The 13,799-nt window shown below is 43.6% G+C and overlaps 1 protein-coding gene across 1 annotated transcript in view; it reads left to right on the plus strand.

The window, feature by feature from the left end:
* Positions 1 to 13,515, plus strand: part of TYSND1 (trypsin like peroxisomal matrix peptidase 1) — a 157,398-nt gene extending 143,883 nt beyond the window's left edge. The window contains exon 4 of the mRNA XM_044056618.1: positions 12,131 to 13,515. Coding sequence (XP_043912553.1) covers positions 12,131 to 12,348 — 218 coding nt within the window. The 3' untranslated portion in view covers positions 12,349 to 13,515. The remainder of the gene's footprint in view (positions 1 to 12,130) is intronic.
* The last annotated feature ends 284 nt before the right edge of the window (positions 13,516 to 13,799 follow it).

The following is a 13,799-nucleotide window of genomic DNA, read 5'->3' on the forward strand; positions in this document are numbered from 1 at the left end:
GCCAATGCATGAGTGCAGATGTTCTTCGTGTTTCACTGTTGCAGTCATCACATATGGGTTATCTGCTTGCAGCAGCCCTCAGTCGGCCTGATTAACAAAGTCTTGGGTCCTGTGTCAGTTGCTGTCCCTTCTTCCATGAAGTCAGGTCGTCAGGGGTATAAAACATGCAGCCGACATAATTACCTCAGTCTTTCTTGCCGTGCAGTGCCCGAAGCAGAAGCAGTTCGCAAGTGCTGGTCGGCTGACTCTTGAAATTTTCGTTTTCGAGTTTCAGAACCAAGTCTTGAACTAAAAGCTAAGTACCCCATTGGGGAAATATTTTCTTGCTCTAAACCAATGTCAGTAAAAGTAAATAATTGCATTACTTGTGGAAAGCAAATACCTCATAAAGATTTTAATTCGTACTGTATTCCTTGCCTAGGCCCTGACCACAACGTACCTCACTGCCGGTTTTGTGCCTTATTTAAACCACAAACTATCCGTCGTCGGTATATTTTCGCTTCTAAATATTTTGGTGCTCAGTTCAATTATCCTGATATGTCTTCAGTAAGACATCTGACTACCAACATTCCAAAAAAATGCAAAGATAAAGGCAGAGACAGGCAGCCTAGGTCCAAAGCTGCTGACGACGCTTCTCCTAAGCCAGTCGCCAGTTCACCGGTACTCAGTGAGGTGCTTTCGCAGCCCCTGATACCTGCTACTTCAGATTCGCAGGCCTCTACTGAGACCCATTCGGAGTCCGGTATGCCATGAGATGCTTCAACTGTGCAACCTGTGGATGTCTCTACCTTGGATGGGTCCGGAACCGCTGTGCAGGTACCAGCTTCTGAGGGTGTATTCAGGCCTACTGACTTGCACATTAAACTGATGCCATCTTCTTCAAGGCCTAAAACTCGAACCATGCCTAGAAAACTGACGCCCAGACCACATGGTCAGGCCTCTATGCCTAAAAAACAAATGATAAGAATGGCTGAAAACCTTATTACTTTAATCAGAGGAAGCCAGCCTCCCCCCTCCTAAGAGACCTAGGACTGAGTTTGCTTATGATACTTCTGACCAGGATTCTGAATTTTCTGTCTCCTCTGATGATCATGATTTACCCTTATCTACCTATGAGGATTCTGATGCTGAGGACTCTATTCCCTCTGCCATCCCCCCCCCTCCCCCCGAGGATTTCTCTTTTGGTGAAACCTTGCATACTCTCAGGGAGCATTTTCATTGGGAAAGTCAGGATTTTTTCGATTCTGAAAAGAGACTTGGGGATTTTTTACTCCTGCTTCAGTACAGGCCTTTGGCCATACCTCCTGTACTAGACATTGTTGATGATGCTTTTTTGGAATCGAGGTTGGCCCCTGACTCTTTACCTCCTGCTCCCAGAAAACCTGATAGATATTACAGGCTCCCTGACTCTCACAAGTTCCTTTTTAAAAATCCCACTGCGGATCCTGAGACCATTTCACAGGGACCCAAGGGCATTAAAGCTACTACTGCCAAAAATCCTACCCCCTCTGATAGGGACTCCAGGGCGTTGGATAGATGGGATAAGAAGGCATACACTTCTGCAACTTTGGCTATTAGGGCCTTAAACTGCCAGTTTCAAAGTATCAGCAACATATTATTGGATTGCTTAAACAGAAAATGATGATTCCTGATTGTGCTGAAAATAAGGATTTACAGGATTTACTGCATTCAGCTGAACAAGTTGGAAAACATACTTTGCATTGTGGTTTTGATTCATTAGAGGCATCTTTCAGGGCTGCTGTAACTGGGTCTGTACTTAGAAGGCATGCTTGGCTTAAGGAGCAATCCTTGCCAGATCATGTTAAAGCAAAATTACTGGATGCTGCCTTAATCCAGGACCGCCTGTTTGGCAACAAGGCAGAAGAAGTTCTTAAAAAGATGGAGGAAAAAGATAAATCTATGCAAACTGTTCAAGATTTTTTACAAGTACAACCTCCGAGGTTTAGTAGGCATTGGCCTTCCAAGAATTGGTCCTTTCCTGCCTGTTCCAGACTTTCTCATTCCAAACCCAGATCCAGCAGAGCTCCCAGGCTTCAGTCCCAGGATACACACAGGACTAAGCAGTGGGGGGGCCTCTTCTTCCAAATCTGGGAGTAATAAAACTCCCCCCTGTGGTAAACAGTCTTCCAAGCACTTCTCAACTGACTGCCCCCTTGGGAGGGAAAGATTGCTCTTCATGCAAAGAACTGGGAACTCATTACCCAGGACAAATGGGTTTTAAATATACAGATTTCACTTCCACACGTTACCAACAACAAGAGGGTGGCCAGATCTACCCCCAAATCAGTGGGCAGAGGCCCAAAAACAAGTACTTTCTCTCTTAAGCATGGGGGCTATTCAACTGGTACCAGAAGAGGAAAATGGACAAGGATTCTACTAGAGACTTTTCCTGGTACCCAGAAAAGACAATTCATGGTGTCCTATCCTGGACCTGTCTACTCTAAACACCTTTTTGGTGGTTCCAAAATTTAAGATGCTGACTTCACCAGTTGCTCCCTATGCTAGGCAAAGACGCCTAGTTGGCAACACTAGATTTAGGTTCATAGGTTCATACTAGGCTATCTGCCCTAGGGCATTTATAAGCCTAGCCAGAATGTGTTTGGCTTTCGCCACCCATTTTAAATTTATTTTGCTATGCCCTTTTTCGAGGTTAGTATACTGTGCCTCTGTCTAACAGTGACACAGAAGTGATACCCGGGGTAAACCTACGATCTCCCATCCACTCATCAAGATTCCTCTTGAAGAGAGTCAATGAGGGACTCTGCCTAACCTGGACTGGGATTTTATTCCAGAGTGAAGGGAGCCTCTGGGTTATGAATCTGTCCCTCCAGCATGTCCTGTTTATTTCAGTGCTGAGGTTCAAGTCTCTCGAGCGCGTAGCTCGATGGGATTTGGATTTTCTGAGGTGCAGCATGTCCATTAATTCCGGGTTGGACATGGCTTTATACGTCAGGCACAGATCGCCTCTGAACAGGCGGTATGCCACTGAGTAGAGCTGGAGTTTCTTTAACCGGGCAGCATATGGCATCTGTTTGAGCCCTTTGATCCTCTTGGTGAGGTACTTTTGGGGTCTTTCCAGTTGCAGGTGTCTGGTAAGGTACATCCCAAAAGAGGCATTGTACTCAATTATGGGCCTGATGAGGGATGAGTAAAGAGGCACGATGACCTCCCCTGATCTAGATGTGAATCCCTTCATGATTAGGTAGGCTATATAAAATGTTTTTCTAACCACTTTGGCCACGTGGTTGTCAAATGAGAGATTGCTATCAACTTGGGTCCCCAGGTCCCTAATTACTTCTTCTGTACTTAATGGATTACCACCTATGTGGTAATTTGTGGGCACTTTGTTTTTGCCAAAGGGATGGCTATACACTTTTGGCATTTAGCTTGAGGTCATGGCTCTGGCACCAGTTGTCTGTTTCTATGAGGCCCTTTTGGAGGATGCTTGTGTCGGCTGGAGAGTCGATTATGGCGCCCAGTTTGCAGTCATCTGAACTTGGTCAGCCACAGTCCTTCCGTGTTGGCCTGTACCTCCGAGAAATATATACCGAACAAGAGAGGTCCCAGGACTGAGCCTTGTGGGACACCACTTGTAACTGGTTTGGAGTCTGACATGGCTCCAGCAATTCTAACCATGTGGGTTCTGTCCTTGAGCCAGTTTGCAATCCATCTAGTGACATAGGGGTTTATATTTAAGCTGGTGAGCTTATCTATAATGCCCGAGTGGGGTATTGTATCAAAGGCTTTTGCGAGGTCCAGGTAGGCTGTGTGGACCACCTTCCCCTCGTCAATGGCCTTGGTGACTGTTTCAAAGAAATCAACCAGGTTTAAGAGGCAGGATCTGCCCTTAACAAAGCAGAACTGGGTAGGATCCAGTGCTTGTAGGTCCCCGATATCTTTATTTATGAGGTCCATGATGATCCTTTCCATAGCTTTGCAGACCAAGCTAGTCAGGCTTATGGGACGATAGTTTCCAGGATCCGTTGAGGCACCACCTTTATGGAGAGGGACCACTGTTGCTATACGCCACTCTTTGGGCACATATCCTGTAGTAAGGCTGAGATTGAACAGTAGTTTTATGTTTGGGTTTAGCTCTTCTTGGAGTTCATGTAGGACGCAGCCCGGGACACCATCTGGTCCCATTGATGCTGTGTTTTTTGCTTTGGAGAGGGCGGCTCTTACCTGAGCATCTGAGATGTCAGGGGGGTAGCACTCTGCTGGGATAAATATTTGTCCTTTTGGTGGGGAGGGGGGGGAGAAGTTTGTGCTGAACCTGTCAGCTAGGATGTTGGCAATGTCTGTGGGTTCGGTGTATTTTTTGTCATTTTGGACTAATTCTGAGCATATCTGGGAAATACCACCCAGGTTCCTAACATAAATAAAGAAAGCCTTGTGATTATCCTTGGTGTCCTGTGCAATTTTTCTCTCGAAGCTGGCCTTAGACAATTTTATGTGTGCCCGTAGTTTTTTGCTAATACTGATCAGTGATGCCTTCCTTTTTTGGGATTTTACTCTATCATTTAGTAGCTTCCTCCTTCTATTGTATAGTTTGTTTATGGCTGGGGTCCACCAGACAGGACGTCTGCCTTTGGAGGATTGGGTCTTGGTTTTATTTGGGATCGATGATCCATGCATTCCTGAAGGTGTTCATAGAATGCGTTTATAAAGGATTCTGCGGTCTGGGCGTATTTTCCACAGGCCCGGGGCTTTGAAGGATTCCACCTCAGTTTTGAGGAGTGTGAAATTTGCTTTAGAGAAGTTTTTCACTGTGGTTTTCTGGGCAGGGGTGGGGTCGGGATGTGAATATCCTGTGAGATTAGTTTATGGTCTGATCTTACCAGTGAGGGATACACTTCTGGTCTGGAGCATAGTCCCCATGTTGGTGATGATCAGGTCCAGTATGTTTTCCCCTCTTGTGGGAGTGGTAACAAGTTATTCCATAGCATTTGAGTTTATAAATTCTAGGAACCTTTGGGCTAGGGTGTTGGAGCTAGAGTAATGCTCCCAGTCTATGTTTGGGTAGTTGAAGTCGCCCAATATAATGGTGTTTGGAGATACCTTCATATTTTCCAGTGTTCTCAGGAAGGCCGAGTGGGGTTCCTGGTTTGGGAGGGTGGTCTGTAGCAGGCTATAAACTGGAAGGCAGTTTTACCCACTGTTAGTTGCACATGGATAGTCTCTGATGCATCGTGCTTTGCCACCAACCTGGAGGTGTGTGTATCTTTGATGAATATCGATACTCCCCCTCCTTTTGTGGTTCGATCCAAGTTTTGGGGCCGAAAAGCATGGTATGAGGTATAACCTGGTAGTGCTGGGGTGCTCTCGGGAGCCCTGAACCAGGTTTCTGTTACTGCACAGATATCGATGTTCTCCATGCTAAGGAGAGTTTCGAGTGCGTGCATCTTGAGGTTTAGACGTCTGGCATTGAGTAGCATTACTCTTAGTTTCTTATCCCTTGTGATACCTATGGAGGTGGGTTTGTCTTTTGAGCCTTGCCTAAAAAAGGCACTATGGGGGTAGCAAGAGCCTTTGCCAATATCCAAAAGCCCAGGGGTGACAGGTGCAAGCCGTTCCTAGCGAAGCATCGTGGCTTGTCGAGCATATCATCCCAAGCTGACAGGCATTGGATCCCCTTTGAATGACACCAGTACTTAAGCCAATTGTTGAAATTGATCATCTTGTCTTCATATTGTGGCATCATTCTTGGTGAGGGTAAGATGCTACTCAAGGTCAGGGATATACCGGCCTGGGCTACATGCTCAGAGAGCTCCTTTATGTCTCTTTTCATGTAGTCCAGGGAGGTACGTCTCAGGTCATTCACACCAGCATGGACAATGACTGATTTGTATTTGTACTTGCCTTGGAGTGACCTGAGTGCTTGTGTTATGTGGCGGATCCTAGCACCCGACAGGCTGCTCACCGTGACCCTCTCCTTGTTCAGCCTGGTGAGTGGGACGTCAGTGTGCCTGACGATAGTCACCTATTACAAGTGTATCAGGTGTGTTGTTTAGTCTTAGGGGCTGTGACTGTTTGGCACACTGGCTTTGTGAGATATGTGTTGCACGTGTTTTGTTTTGGGGTAGCGGCTGCTTGGGTGTCTGCTTTGGAGGTCTGTGCTGCTTCGGCAGATCTTTATTTAGAGCCTCCGAGTATGTTTTTGTGTGATTATGTGTTTGGTTTGCTGTCGTGGTAGGTCTATGTGAGACTGGAATTGTAGTGAGTGTGGTTTCCTTCTCCTCCTGACTGGTTATGCCAGTACTGAGTTGAGAGAGCTTAGCCTCCAGTTTGGCTATATGGTTGCATCTCTCACATGTGTTGGAATTTGTTGGGAGGATGAGAGGGTTGTCTGTGTAGCATACTTGCACATCCCAATCAGGGAATCTTGCAGAAGATACCTACACTTCAAAGTAGGCTACACGCACCATCAGTTCTCTGCACTACCCTTTGGCTTATCTACTGCGCCCAGGATATTCACAAAGTGCCTAGCTCCAGTCATTGCATTTTGCAGGCAAAGAAATATTCAAATATACCCATACCTGGACGATTGTCTAATTCAGGCAGAAAGCCAGGACATACTTTTGAATCATCTGGCCTTTGTACAAAGGGTGCTAACTTGCCTGGGGTACACCATAAATGAAAATAAATCACACCTGGTACCCTGTCAACAAATTATATTCCTGGGAACAAGCTTGAATACAACTTCCCAGATGGCTTTCCTCACACCAGAGAAACAAATTCATTTGACAACCTACTTCAAACAAGTGGCCACAAAAACCCTGCTATCTGCAAGGTAAATACTACAAGCCTTAGGGTTCATGGCCTCCTGCATTCTTCCAATTCCACATGCAAGACTGCATATGAGGAAACTACAGTGGTATCTAAAAAGCCTATGGTGTCAACATTCTTAGGATCTAGAAGCAATGATTCCTATCATACCTTGCCTACGCCTAGAGTTCCTTTGGTGGGCAGAGGCCTGCCACCAAAACAAGGGACTACCATTCACACTACCCCCTGCCTCCCAAACCCTAACAACAGACGCATCAGACTATGCATGGGGGGGGCTCACCTGACATGGAAGTGCATTCAGGGCAAATGGAACTCAAGTCCAATGCACCTGCATATCGATCAGAAAGAAATGTTAGCTGTACAGAATGCTCTGACAGCCTTCAAGGATCACATTCTTCCAGTACAATTAATGGTAAAGACGGACAACACCACTGTTATGTGGTACATAAACAAGCAGGGAGGCACACATTCTTACCCCCTCTGCAGACTAGCCATGGCATTGTGGAACACAGCCCTGATTACCAAGTGCATCTACAAGCTCAATTCCTGCCAAGTAAACTAAACACACTGGCAGATGAACTAAGCAGAAACCTCATGGACCCTCATCAGTGGAAACTGGAACCAAGGATTTTCAACATGTTGACAAGCAAATGGGGGAGCCTGGATATAGACCTGTTTGCCTCCCCCCAGAACTATCAGTTGGCAAATTTTGCACAAGGACTCCCCACAAACAAGCTTGGAAAGTGGATGCTCTGTCCTTCAGCTGGAAAAACCTTTCAGTTTATGCCCTTCCTCCTCTGTCTCTGCTCTCCAAAGTACTACTAAAGATCAAACAAGACAAACCAAGGACAATTTTGATTGCATCAGACTTGGCACGCCAACACTGGTACCTCCTCTTGTGCAGTGTGTCACTGTTGGCCCCATGGCACCTGCCTCAGACTCCTACCTTAGTGTCTTAGCAGGAGAACCAAATTCTGCACCCTCAGCTTCAAACACTGAACCTAGCAGCCTGGCTAATTACCTGATCTCTTCTTTACCATCCCTCAGCTAACCAGTGATGGATATCAGTTTAGAGGCAAGGAGGCCTAGTACTAGAAAATCTTATGCTGAAAAATGGAAAAGATTCTGTGCCTGGAGTCAATCTCAAGGGATGAGCACAGCAGTGCCCAATTTACCTCAGATTATACAATACTTAACTGAGATGCTTCACAAGGGCCTGTCTTTCTCCTCCATCAAACTTCATGCCTCAGGTATTTCAGTTCATTTTAACACAGAACCTCCCCTCTTCTCTCACCCACTGCTCAAGCAGTTCCTCAGAGGGGCCAAAAATTTACGACCACCCAGGAGAGCTCCAACTCCAGCCTGGGACCTTAACTTTGTATTGGAGAAACTCACTCTTCCTCCTTTCGAGCCAGCTGCTACTGCAGACTTAAAATTCCTTTCTTGGAAAACAGCTTTCCTTTTAGCAATCACTTCAGCAAGAAGGGTATCTGAATTACAGGCCGTTATGGCAGTGGAGCCTTTCATCATCTTTCATGCGGACAGGGTGTCCGTCAGGACCAATCCCTTCTTTATGCCCAAGGTGGTATCCAGTGTGGCCCTTAATCAGTCCATTCATTTGCCAAATTTTTTTCCTAATCCACAGAACAAAGGGGAACAGTTACTGCACTCCTTAGATGTGCACAGACAACTTAGATTCGATTTGGACAGGTCTAAACTTCAAAGGAAATCTGAACAACTGCTGGTGGCATTTGCTGCAGGGGCAGAGGGGAAGGCCATTTCAAAGCAAACCATTTCCAAATGGATAGGCCATTGCATTAATTTCTGCTACAGGCACCATGGAAAACCTATCCCACAGTGGGATCAGACCCCACTCAAACCAGGGCAGCATTTCTTAGAGGCGCCCATACCAGGGACATCCTAGAAGCTGCTACGTGGAGTTCTGTACATACTTTCACCAAGCATTACCATTTGCCTATTTTCTCTAAATCCAGAGCTGGCTTTGCCACTGCAGTCTTGCAGGGCCTTATAGCTGGTCCTAATGCTATCTAAATTCCTCCTCCCATCCTTAGCTTTGGGAATCTACCCAAATGTGATGACTGCAACAGTGAAACACGAAGAACATAGTACAGTTGTGTACACTTACCATAAATGTAGATGTTCGTGTATTCACTGTTGCAGTCCTAGTTACCCTCCCTCCAGCCCCCTTAATTCTTTTGGCAATACCTCTACTCTCCTTTACTATACTCAAAAGCTTTTTGGTGTATTTGCTTTTTTGTTGGAGGTATAACCTTTATTTAGAGATTTAATTGCTTCCCATTACGGGGGGCATGTGACATCTGGGGCAAGAAAAACTGAGGTAATGATGTCGGCTGAATGTTTTATACCCCTGACAACCTGACATCATGAAAGAAGGGACATCAACCGACGCAGGACCCAAGACTTTGTTAATCAGGCTGACTGAGGGCTACTGCAAGCAGATAAACCAAATGCGATGACTGCAACAGTGAATACACTCGAACATCTACATTTATGGTAAGTGTACACAACTGTACTGTCCTAATGTGTACTTTGCAAGGCATAGGAGTGGAGGGTGTTTGGAAAGTGGATGAGGGATGGGTGCTTACTTTGGTGTAGTCTACACCTAACCTATCCTCCGAAGCTGCCCAGTGCCCATACCAAATGTTATTTGCACAGCAATAATATTAGGTGCAGTAATAATATAATATAGACCTAAATAGTCCAAACTAAATGCGTTTATGCTACTCTGCGCGCAAACTAGCTGCCACATGAGTAGCACAGGACTGAGGTAAAGTTCTGAAGTAGTTTTTATAGGGAAATTTCATCTTCTGGTGATTGCATATATACAACGCACCAATAACCACCACTGCATGAAGAGGAGCTTCGTACAAATGTGAGGCTTTTATACGATTAGAAAAAAGCAAGTTTGACACTAGTTATGCCCTAAGGTCAATCAGATAACCACACCGTGAACTTTCTAAAGCAATTCTGAGCTCACATAGGCAAAATCAGCCCCCTCCTGCCACAAGAGTGCAGACTTGACACTTTTAATGTAAAACGACTGGTTTGGAGTCCAAGTATTAAGGAACCACAACGAGATGTCTAATACTAGCTAAAAATCACTGGATACAATGTATTTAAATGCAGAACAGCAGCACTTACAGCACTTAGAGAATGCAATTTTTAAACTTTAAAGAAATGTAGCAAACAATACATGGCAAAGAAATATTTCACAGTATCAAGAAAACAATTAAAGCAAGCACAAAATTATACTTAATTTCATTTGTCTTCCCAAGGATGGCTTCAGATGTTGTCAAAATCTCTCAAAGTCTCTGGTGGTGCTAAATGATGAGCAGCTCTGGATAAATGAGCTTTGTTTATTGTTTATCAGAAGTGTTCCCACCACACAAATCAAGCCTTAATGACCACAGTAAATTCCAGAGATGTATAGCTTTAAAGAACTAAGAATAATCCAATTGGTAAGCAGATCAGTACAGTACAGTTCTAACTAGGCCCCTAATCATTAAAGTAGTTTCCCTCTCACTTAAAACTATTCCTGGCCAACAGGCATGTTAGGTACTTTTAACAAGGCAGATAATCTAAAGAAACAAAATATTCACTTAGAAAAAAGTCAAGTAATTTACTTGCAACAAGAGATTAACCAAATACAAAACGGTTCCTTATATTCTGCTGTGGAGATAATCAGAAGCTCCGTTTTTTATGTTTAGTGATTAGCAGAAGTGTTTACAGACCCTCCTTATCTGCAAAGCCATGGAGAGGATCATAATGGAACTCATAAATAAAGACATAGGGAACTTGCAGACTTTGGATCCAACTCAGTTTGGCTTTGTCAAAGGCAGATCCTGCCTCTTAAACTTGGTTGACTTTTTCGAGACAGTCACCAAGGCCATTGATGAGGGAAAGGCAGTCCATACAGCCTACCTCGACCTGGCAAAGGCCAGGTATCATCAAAACTCATCAGCTTGAATGTAAACCCACATCACAAGATGGGTTGCAAACTGGCTAAGTGACAGAACCCACAGGGTCAGAGTTGCTGGAGCCATGTCAGACTCAAAGCCTGTCACAAGTGGTGTCCCACAGGGCTCAGTCCTGGGTCCACTCTGTTCGGCATCTACTTTTCTGAGTACAAGCAAACACAGGAGGGTTATGACAAAGTTTGCAGATGACTGCAAACTGGGCCATAGTCGAAACACATCTGACACAGATATCCTCCAGAAGGGCCTCACAGAAATGGATAACTGGTGCCAGAGCCATGGCCTGAAGTTAAACGCAAAAATGCATAGTCATACCCTTTGGGAAAACAAGGCTACCCCCCTACCATATAGGTGGCAATCCACTGAGCACAGAAAAAGTCATCAGAGATCTGGGGACCCAGGTTGACAGTAGCCTTCGCTTGACACTCATGTTGCCAAAGTAGTTAGGAAAACCTTCTATATCACCCACCTGATCATGAAGGATTCACATCTAGATCAAGGGAGGTCATCGTCCCCTGTACTCATCACTTATTAGACCTATGATTGAGTACAATGCCCGTTTCGAATGTATCTGACCAGACACCTGCTGCAGCTTGAAAGGCCCCAAAAGTTCCTCACCAAAAGGATAAAGGGTCTCAAAATATGTCTTATGCTGCCCGACTGAAAGAACTCCAGCTCTATTCAGTCTCATACCGCTTGCTCAGAGGTGACCTGTGCCGACATATAAGGCCATGTCAAACCCAGATTTGATGAATATGCTTCACCTCAAAAATCTAGATCCCTCAGAACCACAGAGACTTAAACCTTGACACGGTTATAAATAGAACATGCTGGAGGGACAGATTCATCACCCAGAGACTCCCTATGCTGTGGAACAAAATCATGTGAGGCAGAGCACCTCTGGTCTTGTTCAAGAGGAATCTTGACCAATGGATGGGAGATTGCAGATATACCCCAGGGATTACTTCAGCGTCACTGCTTGACAGAGGCACAGCAAAATGATAGGCATAGTTTTTATTCAAACTAAAGGGGTGGCGAAAGCCACATAACTATGGGCTAGGCTTATAAATGCCCTTGGGCAGATAGCCTAGTATGAACCTATGAACCTATGAACCTATGAACCAATCAAACTTTAATGGACTCATGCCTCATACATGAGCTTGTGTTGTCACTGAGGTACAGATTTGTGGAAGGTTTTGCAGCAGTTTGAGTTTGCATTACTTATTAGTACGGTTTTAATAAATTAATTGTTGTTAAAATCAATAAAGTAGAATTAAATTTAAATGTCATTTTTTTTTTCCTTACAGGAATAGTTTCTAGTAATACAAAGGATAATACGGTTGGGGCCACTTACCCACACCTAAACTTCAGTATCCCTGTTACTGTGTTACAGTCCCCACTGACTGAGTACACAAAGACACGAGATACCACTGCATTTGAGGTGCTGAACAGAGCTGGTGAAGAAGTTAAAGCAGTCTGGAAACTGCAGAGAAAGTCAGTAATGAAACCAAGCAGCAAGCTATGACATTTATCTGGGAAGGAGTGAAGTAAACTAAAATATGGATCTAGTTTTGGCCAGAACTATGCGACCAACAATTTATTTAATTTTCTTTTTTTTTCTTTCTTTTTTTTGAACTGATAATAACATATTAGGATGGCAGCAGGTGGCAAATGGTGCAAAACATTGTGGGCTTCCAATAAAGAAATAGAGAAGTATTAATATTTTGTGATAAGCATTATACACAAAATATAGCTGTCAGCTTTTTCTGTATGGAATTGGGGAAAAAGCATAATTAATTAGAAACAGAGGCCCTATGATGTCAGGGGCATTTTAAAATGTACTAGCACTGTCCATTTAAAAAAAAATTAATAGAATAAGAGATTTTGTATTGATATGTATTTTCTGAAGCATATGATGTCTGTAGCTGCAATGCCTGTAATTATGTAATAAGCATTTTTCCACTAGTTTGTCACAAAGTCTGTAATTTTACAAGGGTCAGAGAACTGCTTAATTAGGCAGTCCTTAAATCATGAGCATTTGAGAATAACGTTTTTCCATAATTTTGAGGAAGTTTACCATTTTTTTATCCTATGAAGGATCACTGAGTTTTACTTAAAATGTTTAATAAAAAAATCATGTCGCAGGGTAGTGACCTTGTCACACAGATATAGCAGCAGCGGCTTTGTATCATGCATCCTAAGGATTCAGGGGTTCTGTGGGTAAAGAAATTATACATGCCTACTGTGTCAGTACGGTCTGTTGTAGATAATAATAGATAATGGAGGGAATAACAGTACTGGTTTGCAAGGAACCTAATATGAGTAGTTGCCTCATCCCAAAAAAATGTAAATGTGCATTTGCACGCCATCATGCGTTTCACTGCAAGTCAACCAAGGAGACATGGTATTGTGGCCAGAATAAAAAAAGGTACTACTTTTTAAAGGAAGAGGCAAGTTCCTGTTAATATCGTAACATGAAGACTCTCTAGATCTGTAGAACAGAAATTTATAATTGGGAAATACAGCATGTACAATGTTAATTCTTTAATGCTATTTCATGTGTATGAAAATGCAGCCAATTAAGGACAGAAAAGAATGTAATTATGATTTGTTTGTTAGAAGATAATAGTGCATATAAGCATGAGAAGAAAACAATAATAAATGCATATTAATGGTTTCCATGTTGAATAAAGATGGTGTCAGTGTTCTTTGTCATGCCTTCTGACCTGTATGAATTAACTGCCATCAACAAAGAAAAGGCAGTCACATTTTCTGATTTTTTTCTTTTTTTTCCCTCTTGTTCCACACACTAATTTTTGTGTATCTTTAAGATTATTTTGTGTTGTCTTCGCTCATGCCTGCATTTGCCTGACAGAATTCTTTAGTTCTTCGTTTGTCTCAGATTCTGAGGACTCTTAGCTAAAACCTGTTTGTATTGTACTTTGTGCATTTGGGGAAATGTGTAGATTTAACCAG

Source organism: Protopterus annectens, chromosome 14.part0 (genome assembly GCF_019279795.1).
Source record: "Protopterus annectens isolate FY-2018-M chromosome 14.part0, PAN1.0, whole genome shotgun sequence".
Taxonomy (NCBI): domain Eukaryota; kingdom Metazoa; phylum Chordata; order Ceratodontiformes; family Protopteridae; genus Protopterus; species Protopterus annectens.